General features: G+C 38.9%; 1 protein-coding gene across 1 annotated transcript in view; it reads left to right on the forward strand.

The window, feature by feature from the left end:
• The window catches only part of LOC124618072 (tectonin beta-propeller repeat-containing protein), a 209,603-nt gene that overhangs the window by 89,732 nt on the left and 105,167 nt on the right, over nt 1-14,704 (forward strand). Inside the window, exon 9 of the mRNA XM_047145316.1 lies at nt 12,403-12,525. Coding sequence (XP_047001272.1) covers nt 12,403-12,525 — 123 coding nt within the window. The remainder of the gene's footprint in view (nt 1-12,402; nt 12,526-14,704) is intronic.

The following is a 14,704-nucleotide window of genomic DNA, read 5'->3' on the forward strand; positions in this document are numbered from 1 at the left end:
TACTGGAGCGTAACTATCAATACTAGCAAGCCATTGCTGTGGTAACCAAGTAAAGCTGTTTCTGCTATGACTACTTTCAAATAGTTCATACAAATGCCCAAAGAGAGCACTCTACATACAAAAATGATCAAATGATGTCTGTAATTTTGTTTGTTTACTTTAAGCTAATAATGATAGGATGTGTTGTAAACCTTTATGTATGTAATTATTGCATAAATTTCAGTACCTAGTTTTCTTGTAAATTCACGTAAGAAGTACATGATTGACTGTCAATGATTTAACAGTGCATATGATGGGCAGAGCTTGCAGTATATATTCTTGAGTAATGCTGCCTCATTCAGCCATTTATGTGTATGCTCTTACAGATAGTGCTCTTTCCACTACTACCAGCCACCATCATGGGTATAAAATCATACTTTGTTATTAAAGTAGTTTTTTATTTTTTTTATTTTTTATTTATTTATTTATTTATTCATCCGTAGACAACTTGTGTTGTATGGATGTCGTCAACTGTATACATGGAATGAGTATATACATAATAGTACTTCTGGTAGCACATATTTCTATGGTGCAACTTAATCGTTTGTACACAAAACAAATACAGACCAATCTTAGTTACAAATAAATATAAATTTACAAATGTATTCTTGCATGGATTACACAAAACAAATACATACCAATCTTAATTAAAGATAAATATAAATTTACAAAGGTACTCTTGCATGAATTGAGGTGAACACATGTCATTTACAGTATTCTTTGACAGTATAGTAACATTTATCTGCTAAATAATTTTTTGCAGCTTTCCTAAAGGCATGTATTCCAGTTTCAGCTTTGATCTCCTCTGGAAGTCTATTATACATTTTTAATCCATTAAATAATAAACTATTTTGGGTTTTTGTTTTGTTTTTTCGTATGAGATGCAAATGGTGGCAGGATCTAGTCCAGTGTTGGTGTATAGATCTGTTTTGTGTGTACTGGTCAATGTGTTTCTTTATATATATCACAGTCTGAAAGATGTATTCACATGGTACTGTCAAGATTCCCATGGTTTTGAATAAATCAGTACAGTGAGCTCTCTTGCTGCTTTTTATTATTATTCGTACTGCCCTCTTTTGGAGCTTGAAAATTGCTTGTATGTTCTGCACATTTGTACCCCAGAAGGTTATGCCATAACTAATTATTGAATGCACATATGCAAAGTATGTCGTCTTAGCACATGAACTATTACATACTGACATAATTATCCGGAGTGCATAGCAAGCAGTAGCAATTTTCTTTTCTAGTGCTGCAATATGGTCAGTCCAGTTAAGCTGTGAGTCAACATGCATTCCTAGGAATTTTGTGTTTGTGACACAATCTATCAGTGCATCTTTAACTCTTAGGCCTATGTTATTATGTTTTTTATTTATGTGGAAATTAATACTGTTTGTTTTTTTAATATTGAGGGTTAATTTGTTGCTTACTACCCACTTGCATACATGATCGAGAGTTTCTTCAGCTTTGTCTCTCAATTTGCCTGGTGACTCGTCACTGATAAGGATACTGCTATCATCTGCAAATAATATTGCTTCCCCGTATTTGACACTCTGGGGAAAATCATTGATATATATTAGGAAGAGTATTGGCCCTAACACACTTCCCTGAGGGACTCCTATGTTAATATGTTCTGGTTTGGAAATGTGTTTTGTCAATCTGCTGAACTTCGTTTGTGAGATCTCTACACACTGTACCCTATTTTCCAAGTACGATTGAAACCAATTATTTACTGTTCCCCTTATTCCTAGTGCCTCCATTTTGTTTAGTAGTATTTTGTGGTCTACCGTGTCAAATGCCTGTTACATGTTCACCTTCGTCAAGTGCTTCTAAGACTAAATTTGTGAAGTGAGCTACTGCTGTACCTGTGCTTCTTCCTGGCCTGAAACCAAACTGTTCTTTACACAGTAGGTTGTACTTGTTTAGGAAATCCATTAGTCTCTTTTTCATTATATTTTCTATTACCTTGGAAAAGGATGAGAGTAATGAGATGGGCCTATAGTTTTCTATATTTTCTGGATCGCCTTTCTTAAATAGAGGCAGGACTTTTGCACATTTTAAGTATTCTGGGAAGCAGCCTGCAGTGAAAGATTCATTTATGATGTGTGCCAAAGGATGTTGTATGCTGTCAATGCAGTCCTTCAGTAAGCACACTGGCACTTCATCTAAACCTGCTGATGTTTTATTCTTTAGATTCTTCACAACCATCCTTACTTCTTCTGTAGAAGTCGGTAACAGTAACATTGAGTTATCCATATAGTTCAATTTTTGTTCAGGCTGTTTTTTGCCAAACTTTTGCTGTAGCTTGGTAGCAACACTGCTGAAGTACTCATTTACAGTATTTACTAGTGTATTCGGGTTATGTATAATAGCACCATTATGTTTAATTTGAATGTTTACTGTTTTTAATTTATTACTGTTTGTTTCCTGTTTGGTAACAGTCCAGGCTGCTTTAATTTTATTTTCTGCCTTTTCTATAATACTGTCATTGTGGGCTTTTTTTGCATCTCGTAATACTCTTCTGTATATTCTTTTGTATGTGTGGTAGTAGTTTAGGAAACCAGGATCACTATGGTAGTTTTTTAACCTGTTCAGTTGTTTGAGTGTTGCAGAGGATTTCCTTATTCCTTTGGTCACCCAGGTATTTCTTTTGTGTGAGTGTACTGCAGTTTGCACCTTTGGGAATGCTTCATCAAATCTGAGTTTAAATAGTGACATGAATTTAGAAAATTTCTTATTTACACTAGTTTCAGCATACACTTCTTCCCAAGTTATACTGTTTATTTGCTTGGCAAATTCTGATCTGTTTGGTTTGGAGAAAACCCTTCTGTATGTGTATGTTTTAGTTGTATTGTCTATATTTATGTTTAATTTTAGGATTTGACAGGAGTGATCAGAAAGGCCAAGGTTATCTACAATAATTTCACAACTTTCTTTATCTATGTCTGTGATGATGTGATCAATTGTTGATGATGAGTTTTTGGCTATCCTCGTGGCTCTGCTAACTAATGGTGATAACTTATAACAGCGCAATATGTTCAAGAATGACTTACAGAATCTATCTGGGTTTTGTGTGTTTATATTTAAGTCTCCACAAATGAGAACCTTCCCTTTAGGATTCGAAGCCATGTCTAGAATCTGGATTAGTTTTGCAGTGAAAGTATCTATATCACCACTGGGTGAACGGTAAATACATATTATAGTTAACCTTTGTGCCTGATCTGTCTTGCTTATCTCTATGGCTGATATTTCTATGTGTTTTTCCTCACTTACAGAATTAATATCATTTCTAATTTTATAGGCAATTTCTTGCTTAACATATATACATGATCCACCACCTCTAATGGTGGTTCTACTATAATGACATGCTAGTATATATGAGTTTAAATTTATTAATGTTATTTCAGTTCCTCTACACCAATGTTCAGTAATGCAAGTGACTGAACTGTTTAAAGTTTGTAGTTCCACTTCTAATTGTTGCACTTTGTTTCAGATAGATTGTATATTTTGATGAAAGACTGAGAAACGAGCACAGCTTACCTTGCCTGTATCTTTTGTTTGCATTTTGTTGACAGTGACTGATGCTTTGCGCCAGTTTGTCCCAGTTTTTTTCTCCTCTTGGTGCTGAACCATAAAAAATTCTCCTTTGGAGTGATGTACTTTCTTGTCCTCTGGCTCCTTCTGATGGGGTGTGGTTTAGCTGGTGGCTTCTCCATTGGTACTGTCGTTTCTGGTGCTACTGCTGTTGTTGGCTTTGCTGTTGTCTGTCCCACTGTTGCTGTGTCTCCTGTTCTTATTGTTGGTGGTGGTGGTGAAGGTTCTACTGATGTCAGTTCTGCTGCTGACGAGATGACTGCCTTTGTTGATTTTTCTTGTACTGTGGAATGTTCTATTACTGATAGTGGTATAACAGTTGTTTTTGTGTTGAAGGTGTTTTGAAGTAGTTTTAATTCCTTCATTATCATGTTCGCCAGATATTCTTTCCCAATACTGTTTAAGTGTAGTCCATGTTGTGTATGGAATCTACGACCTATATTATTTATATTAACACATTTAACATTTTTAAAACGTCTACAGATTTTGGCAAACTGATAGTTGGCTTTTTGTATTTCTGTGTTTACACATGATTGGTTATCCAGATCGTGCCGATGTGGTGTATTCACGATTATCACATTTGTATGCGTGAGGTTCGTCAGACACTGTTTAAGATAACGTGTAGCATTTGCAGTTTCATTTTTATATATATCGTTTGAACCTCCGATGAGTATTACACAGTCTTTATCGTGTAGATTTTTAACCTCTCTAGATTCAGTCATTTTTATTATTTCCGCTAGTGGGGCTCCAGGTTTTACTATGCTACACAAACTTTTATTAGTTTTCTCTTTAATTTTATTTGCGAGTCCACGGCCATGACTATCTGAAAGCATGAGTATTTTATTGTGCGAGTTATCTGTTACAATGTATTTCGTTTGAGTGTCTGTTTGTATCGGTATTTTGTGACGTACTTCAAGGTCATTTTGTACCAGTATTGTCTCATGAAGTTCATACGACACTTTATCGCTGTTTCGAGATTTTTTGATGTGTTTAGACTGTTCACTAGTGGTTTTAGGCCTCCTATCTTGAATGCTTTTCTTCCCAAGCGACTCGTAACGGCTCGTTTTACCCTCGCTGTCTACAATTGCGAGTACTCCAAACGAGTTTTCATGCACGATGTTTTCTTAGCCATGTTGCTATTTCTTTGTATGTAAATCCCTCTCAATATGTTTTACTATTGTATTGCAGTACATATGAGTTGAATGTGATCTGAATTATGGACTGAAATCAGCTGCCAACTAAAATAAGTATCTGTTGTGATCAAAACTGTTTTACCGAATTTTAAAATCCTCTACTTGTGTTTCATAAGCTCAGTAGCCACTTTGCTCTTACCATGCGGTCAGACGCTGGACATCTTGTGGTGTGACTAAAGTAAATGCTCTCTAAAGAGGACTGTAAAAAGAACCAAAACAATAGCTGTGAATTGGAGGAAAGAAAGAAGTTGGCACCCTTAGTTTTAAATGGTGTGTCTATTGCTTTCGTTGTAGAACTTTAAACCACTTTCCTTCTCTCTCAGCACTCTCCTTTTCTTATTTTATTCCATACTTACTGGATCTTTTGCTAGATTTTCAGTCTGTGAGAAGGACTCTTAACATTTTTCGGACAACAAGAGACTGTGTGGTATTGGGTTGTAAGACACACACGTCTCTTAGTTCAGTTAACTTGCACATTGTGTGTAGCCGATCCTCTTCTCTGGGTAATCAGCTATGTCAAACTCCCACAAGCTTCTTCTCCAAAGATTATAGCTGGTAAAGGAATTTATTAAAATACTTCTCTATCCTTGAAATAATTTTGGTACTCGTATAATAATTTTCGGTTGCATCACATTATATTTTCAACTTTCACAGATAATAACTTCTGCAAACTAACTTATTCCTTACACATTAGACTCATTTACACATATTCAAATAGCGTACATGTGTCTTGTTTCGTTCATAGCCAAGACAAGAAAAATTTAAAAGTCTCTGGTCCCAAGCGAGTCCAATACATGAATTTGCATAGCACTGTATATTCAACTGTTCAATAGTCTTTTTTACAATCACCACAGACACTAAAACATCAAAGAATGTGACATAATTAATCAATGTTTTCTCCTCACGCCTTCTGTGGCGCGGCGGCAAACACTTGTCGTCGTCAGTGACTTGCCCCTCTTACAGTCTTCTAATAACAAACTTCCGATCTGCACATAGGAAACAGGTGGATCAGTAGAAACATTCTCACTCTCCCGCACTCGTACCTAAAATATTGGGTGTTCGAGGTGGTGGAAGGCTGAGTGTTTCTAGAATTTACTCCAAAATGTTTGAGGCACTGCGTATCCCTCCCCTTAGCTCGAACCCGCGATATTTTATACATATTCATTATGTACAATAATATTACACAAGGTAATAATTCTTTATCTTTTAACAGTACCTCTCTTTTTTTACTAATAACTGTGCATATTTTACCACAATTACAAAATGTGAACCTTTCGATCCATGTTGTGAGTTAGCTCTTTTCAGTCTCCAAAAAGAAAATCTTTGTTTTCTATTCCTCTTCAAATCGTAAGTCATGAACACTCTACTGCTTTGTTCTTACTTCCTGTACTATTTCTCCTAAGTATGTACTTATTCATTACTTATTGTAATCTGGAGGAACTCTGGATAGAATAAAGTGTTCCCTTCTTCTGACATTTGTAAATCTAAAACGTAAAAATGCTAGTGCTGCATAGAATTCATACTTACCAGACTCATCCCTTTAAACATGTGATTGCCCTTTTACCCTTTAGGAACAGTACCTATATCTTACATGGGTTGAGCCTAGGAGTACCCTTTCTCCTTCCATTTTGGTAGGTATGCCCCTTTCTTATTCCTATCCTCCTATGGTACAAGTCAATCCCCTTCTTGGTGCCCCTCTCCACACAGTATAGGTCAGCCTTTCATAGGTCTGCCTATCCGCCCTTTTTCTCATCCAATAAATGTCAAGTGCGCCCTCCGTATCCTTCTTGAGTAGGCCTCCTGGTTCATTGCCCTAGCATACATTTTTATGAATAATATTCTTAAATATTCTCTGGTAAACTTAAAATCTACTTTACGCTTCTGTTCCACTTTCTAATACCCCACTTCTCACTTTTACCATATAAATGGATATCATGCTCATACATAGTGGATGCTATGTCTTCCTGTATTTACCAACTCCCAGTAGATACTATGCCTTTTCTCAAAGGGCTAGCATGGTACATGTAAATATATTTGAGAGAAACAAATAATAATGGTGCAGATCTGCCACATATAAACAATGTAATATGTGAATCGACTCAGATGTACATATATCTTTATCCCCCTTCATCCCTTGGCAGTTCTGCCATCGCTTCAGGTTTCTAATATGTAATTCTCCTGTTTGTGTTTAAGTGTATCTTTGTGTGTATGTAGATGTGTGTTTCTGTATTCTTATTCTTCAGCCTACTTATATGAAATAAGTTGAAGGTTATTGGAAACCACGGGAAATTAGAAGGACTTCAGCGATGGAAGTATATGTGTATGGAAAGAGAGAAAGATAGATCAGTACTCAAATGAGAAGTAAGAAAGGAAAAAGTAGAACTGGTTACTAAGATCGAAGAAGAGAAAGAAGGTATCCCCAGAGACAGGGAAACCCTTCCCACCCCCCTTCCCCAGGATCCCTACTTCGCCGGTACTTGAGTGAGAAGCCAGAGGAGGTATGATGTTAAATGTCTCCTACAGAACGGACATTCTCACCTTAACCTTTGAAGCCCCCGAAGAAAAATCTTAGCAACACCTATGGAATGGCAAATGTGAAGAATCAGTTACACTTGTCTGTGAGGATTGTCTGAAAGGTGGGGTGTGTGATTAGCGTTATCATACTTGTACTTATACTACCCACCCCTTCCAAAAGTGATACAAACCCTCCCATTTATATTACGTCTCACAAAAGGTATAAAATATTCTATAAAAATAGAAAATTATACACTACAATAACATAGCTATTTAGTCATTCACTTTACACTATATTTCATACACACATAAAGTACTCCGTTCAGTTTATCACATCTAGATATCACTTTGTTTAAATAGTACCATGATTTTATACTTTTCACTCAAATAATATTTTATTCATTTCATTTCGTGTCTAGAGATAACTGTCCATCTTTGATTCTTTTAAATTGGTCCTAATACTATGGTCATATCCGGTTTCCTACGTACAAAAATTATACGATAGTTTAAGAATTCAAGCATATATTACAGACTAGTTGAAGAATTGTACAGAATACGGTGCAGGAAAACTAAATTTGAAGAAACACCAAAAACAACTAGGGATCCGATGGTCATCACTCCACCCTTTAACACAGAATGTTAATATCCCTGGGGGTAACAACTTCATGTCTTTTACATTGTGTTGTCCTTTTTCTGATCCCGATAGAGGATCTACTAAAGCTAAGGCTTTGGGGTGTACCACCGTTTGCACTCGGTAAGGTCTCTCATACTTTTGAAAAAGCTCTGAAGATGCTGTTTTACTAAGACTGGGTCATTAACATTATACTTAGGTTCAACAGCCTTCTCGTTATGTTTACTCACTCATTGTTGAGCTCTTTCAACCAAGTTCTTAGAAACTATTGTTTGATTAAGTTGGTAATCAACAGTGGAATATTTAATAAGAGGTTCCCCCTCAAAAGGTTTACCTATTACTTCCAGTGATAAATGTGGTAATTCATTTGAAATAAGCTCAAAGACATTAAATTTTGTTGCCCATGACATGTTTTTCATGGCAGTATGTACTGCATAATTTCCCAACCTCTTTCATAACCCTTTCACATGGGTTAGAAGACAGATTATAGTTGGAGATTAATACCTGGCGAATATCTTCCCATGCTAAGGATTCTTTGAAGTTGTTACTCACAAATTGTGGTCCATTATCATAGAGGAATCATTTTGTTTTGTCCATCTCGATAAAGTATTGTTGCAAACAGTGTATCACTGTTGGTGTATTTGATTTCTTAATAGGATACAACTTAATATACTTAGACCAACACTCTATGAGAACAAAAATGTATGCCACTCCTCCTCTTCCTTTCGGAATTGATCTGAAGAAGTCTGCTGCTGTAAGATCGTGTAATGCCTTAGGAATGATTGGATACGTTTTGTATCTAACATTAGTGTTACTCTCTTTTACTTTCTGACAGGTTTCACAAGTTCTAATTAAAGATGATACCTTATGTCCCAACTTTTTAAAATAATAAAACTTGTTCATGAGGCCTATACATTTTTTTTATTCCAAAGTGTCCATACACTTTATGGACATACCACACGTTTTTGTTCTCCATCAACTTTGAATGCATAAATGCCACTGTCAAGTTGTTATACTGTCTCTCCAAAATAAATTTTGCCCTATAATTTTCCATTTCTCTGCTTGATTAGGAGGTAAAGATTTTCTATTACACATAGCGCATATTTCTGTAAAGTAGGAATCATGATGGATATTGTCAGTTATTCTTTGAGCCATTTCTTGTACCCTGTTATTCTATTGTTGTAAAATTAATTGCAAAAATTATGCCGGGTCCTTCTATACGTTTTAGGTGTTTCATATCTACAGGTAATCTAGGCAAAGTGTCAGGTACAATATTCTCAGAACCTTTTACATACTGTATTTTAATGTCATATTCCTGTAGGAACAACATCCAGCGCATTAATCTACTATGTAATAAGCGGCTACTCATTAAAAAAGATAGAGCTTGATGATCTGTATATACATGGATCTCTGACCCCTATATTAACGTTTGGAATTTTTGGATACTCCATACTACCGCTAATAGTTCTTTCTCTGTAGCCGTATAGTTTAATTCATGTTTGTTAACACTTCAGCTAGCAAAAGCTATAGATCTGTGATTTGTTCTTTCCAGACCCCATTCTCCTTGAAAAAGTTCCGCTGTTCCATAGTCGGATGCATCTGTTGAAATTTTAAATGGCTCACCTAAAACCAGATGGTGTAGTATAGGTGATTCTAGCAGTGCTTTTTTCACATTTTCAAACGCAGCATTAGCCTCTTGGTCCCAACTCCATGGTATTCCCTTCTGTAATAAACACAGATGTCGTGGGTCGGTCAGCTCCAGACTTCGTATATCCAGCCATTCCGATAAATCCCTTCAATTGTCTTAATTCCCTGTACTCCCACAATATGCCCTAAAAACTTAAGCTCTTGCCTCGCAAAATGCAATTTGGATAATTTTTCTGTAACACCGTTTTCTTTAAATTTTTTCAGGGTTTTCCTTGAGGTTTTACAATGTTCTTCCCATGTAGCGGAGATTATAAGGATATCATCCACATATATTATTAATTCTCTTAACAGTTCCCTCCCTAACACCTCGTCCAGCACGCATATAAACACGGGTACCGAGATATTTAGTCCAAATGGTAACCCATTAAAATGATATGATTTCCCATCAAATAGAAACGCTGTATATTTCTTTGAATCAGGATGTAACCGAATTTGCTGATACCCATCAGTCAGGTCCATCGTGCTAAAATACTGTGCTTTCTCAAATTTGGACAGTAATTCATTGATGTTAATTGGTCTGTCTTGTTCCCACTCTATATGCTTATTCAAAGTGTGTGCATCCCCCCTAACCGCACACCTCATGTAGCCTTTTTTACCACTACTAAAGGGTTATTCATAACACTCACACTATGTGGAGGTGGACGGGAAGGGGGAGGGATGGTAGCATACGGGTGGGGAGAGAGACGAATGCTGTCTGTTGGAGTGACTGCCAACAAGCACTGCATCAAGAGATTGTGGAGCAGGGAGGTGAGGAAAAAAGAAACAAAAAAAGGAGAAGAGTGGGGATAGACAGGCAGATGCATTGGCAGAGGGCTGAAAATAAACAGAATGGGAGGTGAGAATGGGGAGAAGATGATAGGACAGAGGGGATGGAAACTGGTGGGTGGTGGTGTGCGGACAGTATGTTACTGTAGATTGAGGCTGGGATAATTACGGGAGTGGAGAAAATGTTGTAAGTATAACTTCCATGTGTGCAGTTCAGAAAAGCTGGCGATGGATGGAAGGATCCAGATGGCTCAGATAGTGAAGCAGCCATTGAAATCAAGTGTGCTGTGTTCAGCTGCGTGTTGTGCCACAGCGTGGTCTTGGCCATAGTTCGGCAGTGGCTGATCATCCTGGTGAGCAACTGGTTGGTAGTCATACTGGTATAAAAAGCTGTGCAATGATTGCCGCAGAGCTGGTAAATGACATGGCTGCTTTCACAAGTGGCCTGGCCCGTGATGGGGTAGGATAAACCTGTGGTAGGACTGGATTTGGAAGTGATGGGTTGGTGGATTGGGCAGGTTTTTGCACGTGGGTCTTCCACAGGGATATGATCCTTATGGCAAGGGGTTGGGATGGCGAATGGCATAGGGATGGATTAGGATGTTATGGAGGTCGGGTGGGCAACAGAATACCACTTTAGGTGAGGTGGGAAATATCTTTGGTAGGATTCCCTCATTTCATGGCAAGATAATAGGTAATTAAAGCCCTGGCGAAGGATGTGGTTCAGTTCTTCCAGTCTGGGGTGGTACTGGGTGATGAGGGGGACACTCCTTTGTGACTGGGTTTTGGGGGTGGCGGGAGAATTGAGGGTTGTGAGGGGAAATGGCATGGGAGATCTATTTGCGGACTAGGTCTGGGGGTAGTGCCTGTCTGTGAAGGCATAGTCTTGGTTCAGTACACCAGATCCTTCACAAAGCCCCACAGGAAAAAGTCTGGTGGTGTGAGATCAGGGGATCATGGTGGCCATTGACCATCTTGTCAATCTACCTACCCAGAAACTTGGGGACTAGGGGAATAAGACATCAGGTAGCAGGTGTTACAACTGTGACTAAGCAAACTCTCATACATGTCAAATAAACGTTACTGTTGATGGCAGATTCAATGAAAAATAATGGACCACTGTTACAGTTGTGCACCAGTCCACACCAAACATTGACCTTGGGAGTGTTTCCATTTCATGTGTAACATGAGGATGCTGTGAGAACCATATATGAAATTATGATGATTCAGTTTACCAGATACATGAAACGTTGCCTCATCGGAGAAACAGATCTTTCCAAAAACTTATTGTCTGCTCACGTCTTGCCTAGCATATCCAGTGCAAACTGCTCACACTGATCTTAGTCCATAGGCTTTAGTGCCTGAAGCAGCTGTACCCTGTAGGGATATAGCCATAGTCTCTTATGTAAGATGTTGTACACTATTGATGGTCCTATTTCCAACTCTCTGGCCACTGTATGCACCAATTTTTTCAGACTCCTTCGATACACCTGCTATACCGTGTCCACGTTGGCATCTAAAACAGATGGGTGACCCACCCCTTGTTATGGAGAATGCTACCAGTTTCCAGAAATGGTGTATGCCAACCCTGAATAGTTGGTCAGGACAGTGTTTACCTCCCATACCATGTTTTAAAGTTCCATTGCACTGGGGTATCAGTGACTGTCTGTATGAACCAAGCCACACTCTGAGCCTTCTCCTATAGGTCCACATTTTATCAGGTTTCAAGTCCAATTTTGTGTCATAAGTGCATCACCTGGAAGATAAATAAAACTTTTATGAGTTATCATATCAGATGTTGAAACCATTCGTTAAGTCCTAAGTTGTAAAGATAATTGATGGACACCCTGTATTTTCATACTAGACAGAATATTTAAAAGTTGTATTTATTATCTATTACTAAATGAATGTCATGTTACTGTTTAAAAGCTTTCTGATGTAATGTGGTTGCTACTTTTCTAGGTTTGTGGAAAACTTATCAACAGCTGATCTTGAACTCTCAAAACCTTGGAGAGTTAAAATACTACAGGAGCTGAAAAAGAGGGTACCAGAAGAATTCAACAAATATGAAAAAGCTGTAGACATGTAATTATCACACATATATTATTAGAAATAAGGATGCTTTTTTCTCTTCATTGTTTATTTAAGGCAATTAAGGTTTGTTGTATCTATCTCTCTCTCTCTCTCTGTCAGTCTTAATTTTCATCTCATCGTCTCGTGCAGCCTCTTTCTTGCCTCACAGGTTTAATAAATTTCACACCGACATAATTTAAGATTTAAATGTCTTATCTTTTGGATACTGTGTTGTTGATTTGCTTCTCAATCCAAAGACTGGTTTGCTGCAGTGCTATCCTGGGCAAACCTCATCATCTCTGCATAACTACCACAACCAACATCCATTTAAACCTGCTTACTATATTCAAGTTTCTCTACCTCCCTCCCTCCCTCCCTCTCCCTCCTCGTCTCCCTCCTCCTCTCCCTCCTCTCTCCCCCTGTCCCACTTTCCCTCCCTCTACAATTTGTATGCCCCTCCATGCCCCCACCCCCACCCCACTCCACACACACACTTCTTCCTTCCTTTACCAAACTGACAATTCCTTGGGGCTTTACAATGTGTTCTATCAATCAATCCCTTCTTTAGCAAATGTCTTTTTTTCTGAATTTGGTTCCGTACCCACTCATTTGTTACTCAGTTTGTTGATCTAATCTTCAGCATTCTTCAAGACCACCAAATATGGTATGGTCTTCTTGTTTGAACTGCTTATCATCCACACTCCATACAAGGCTATGCTGCAGGCAAGTGCCTTCAGAAGAAACTTCCTAACATGCAAACTGATATTAAACAATAGAAAATCCAGGATGGAATGTAACAATATTATGAGAAGGAAATTTGCTATTCACCTTACAGCAGAGATGCTGAGTCACAGATAGGCACAACACAAAGATTTTTAGAATTAGAGTTTTCGGCCATTCTCTCTCTCTCTCTCTCTCTCTCTCTCTCTCTCTCTCTCTCTCTCTCTCTCTCTCTCTCTCTCTCACAGTCACACTCACATTCACGCAAACACAAACGCAACTCACACACATGACTGCAGTCTTGGGCAACAAACCCCTCTGTGAGCAGCAACACCAGCGCACGATGGGAGTGACGACTGGCTGGTGGTAAGGAGGAGGCTCGGGTGGGGAGGGGGAGGGATAGTATGTTGGGGGTGGCGGAGAGTGAAGTTCTGCAGGTTAAATGGGGGACAGGCGAGGAACCACAGTCCACCACCTACAAACTGATCCCGACCTTATAACCCTACCTGCGGACAAAGGCACCACCACTGTTGTTTTGAACTGCAAGGATTACCTGGCAGAAGTACTCCACCAGCTGTCAGATACTTCCACCTACAAAACTCAGTACCACCCAGGACTGGATCAACTGAATTACATTATCCGCCAGGGTTTCGATTACCTCTTGTCATGCCCTGAAATGAGAAATGTCTTGCCCACTATCCTTCCCATCCCTCCCACAGTGGTATTCTGCTGTCCATGGAACCTACACAATATACTCATCCATCCTTACACAACCCCTGCTCCCAATCCATTACCCCATGGCTCATACTCCTGTAGTAGACCTAGATGCAATACTTGTCCCATACATCCTCCCACCATCACCTACTCCAGTCCAGTCACTAACATCACCTATCCCAACGAAGGCAGGGCTAGCTGTGAAACCAGTCATGTGTTCTACAAGCTAAGCTGTCTGTCTGCATGAATGGCCATAATTTGGTCATTCTGATGATGTTCGGAGTGCCCACCACTGCTGGCCGCAGTGTGGTTTCAGTTGCTTGAGACTGTAGTCGTGTGTGTGTGTGGGGGGGGGGGGGGGGGGGGTGCGCATGCCTATTGTTGATGAAGGCCAATGGCTGAAAGCTTTAATTGTAAAAGTCTTTTTGTTGAGCCTATCTGCGACTCAGCATATCCACTATATGGTGAATAGCAACTGTGGCCAAGAAACAAGGGGACACCCTATTGCTGAACACGCTGCCAAGCACGATGTCCTTCATTTCAATAACTGCTTCACAGCCTGTGCCATATGGATCCTTCTTGTCAACACCATCTTTTCAGAATTGCACAGGTGGGAACTTACCCTGCAATACATCCTATGTTCTCGCAACCCTCCTGGCCTCAACCTTCGTTAGTCGCTGTCCTCACCCGTCCAGCCCTTCCCTGTTCCCATTCCAGCACTAAACAGCTGTCATTCCACCACCAAACCCAGTCTTTC

Source organism: Schistocerca americana, chromosome 1 (genome assembly GCF_021461395.2).
Source record: "Schistocerca americana isolate TAMUIC-IGC-003095 chromosome 1, iqSchAmer2.1, whole genome shotgun sequence".
NCBI lineage: Eukaryota > Metazoa > Arthropoda > Insecta > Orthoptera > Acrididae > Schistocerca > Schistocerca americana.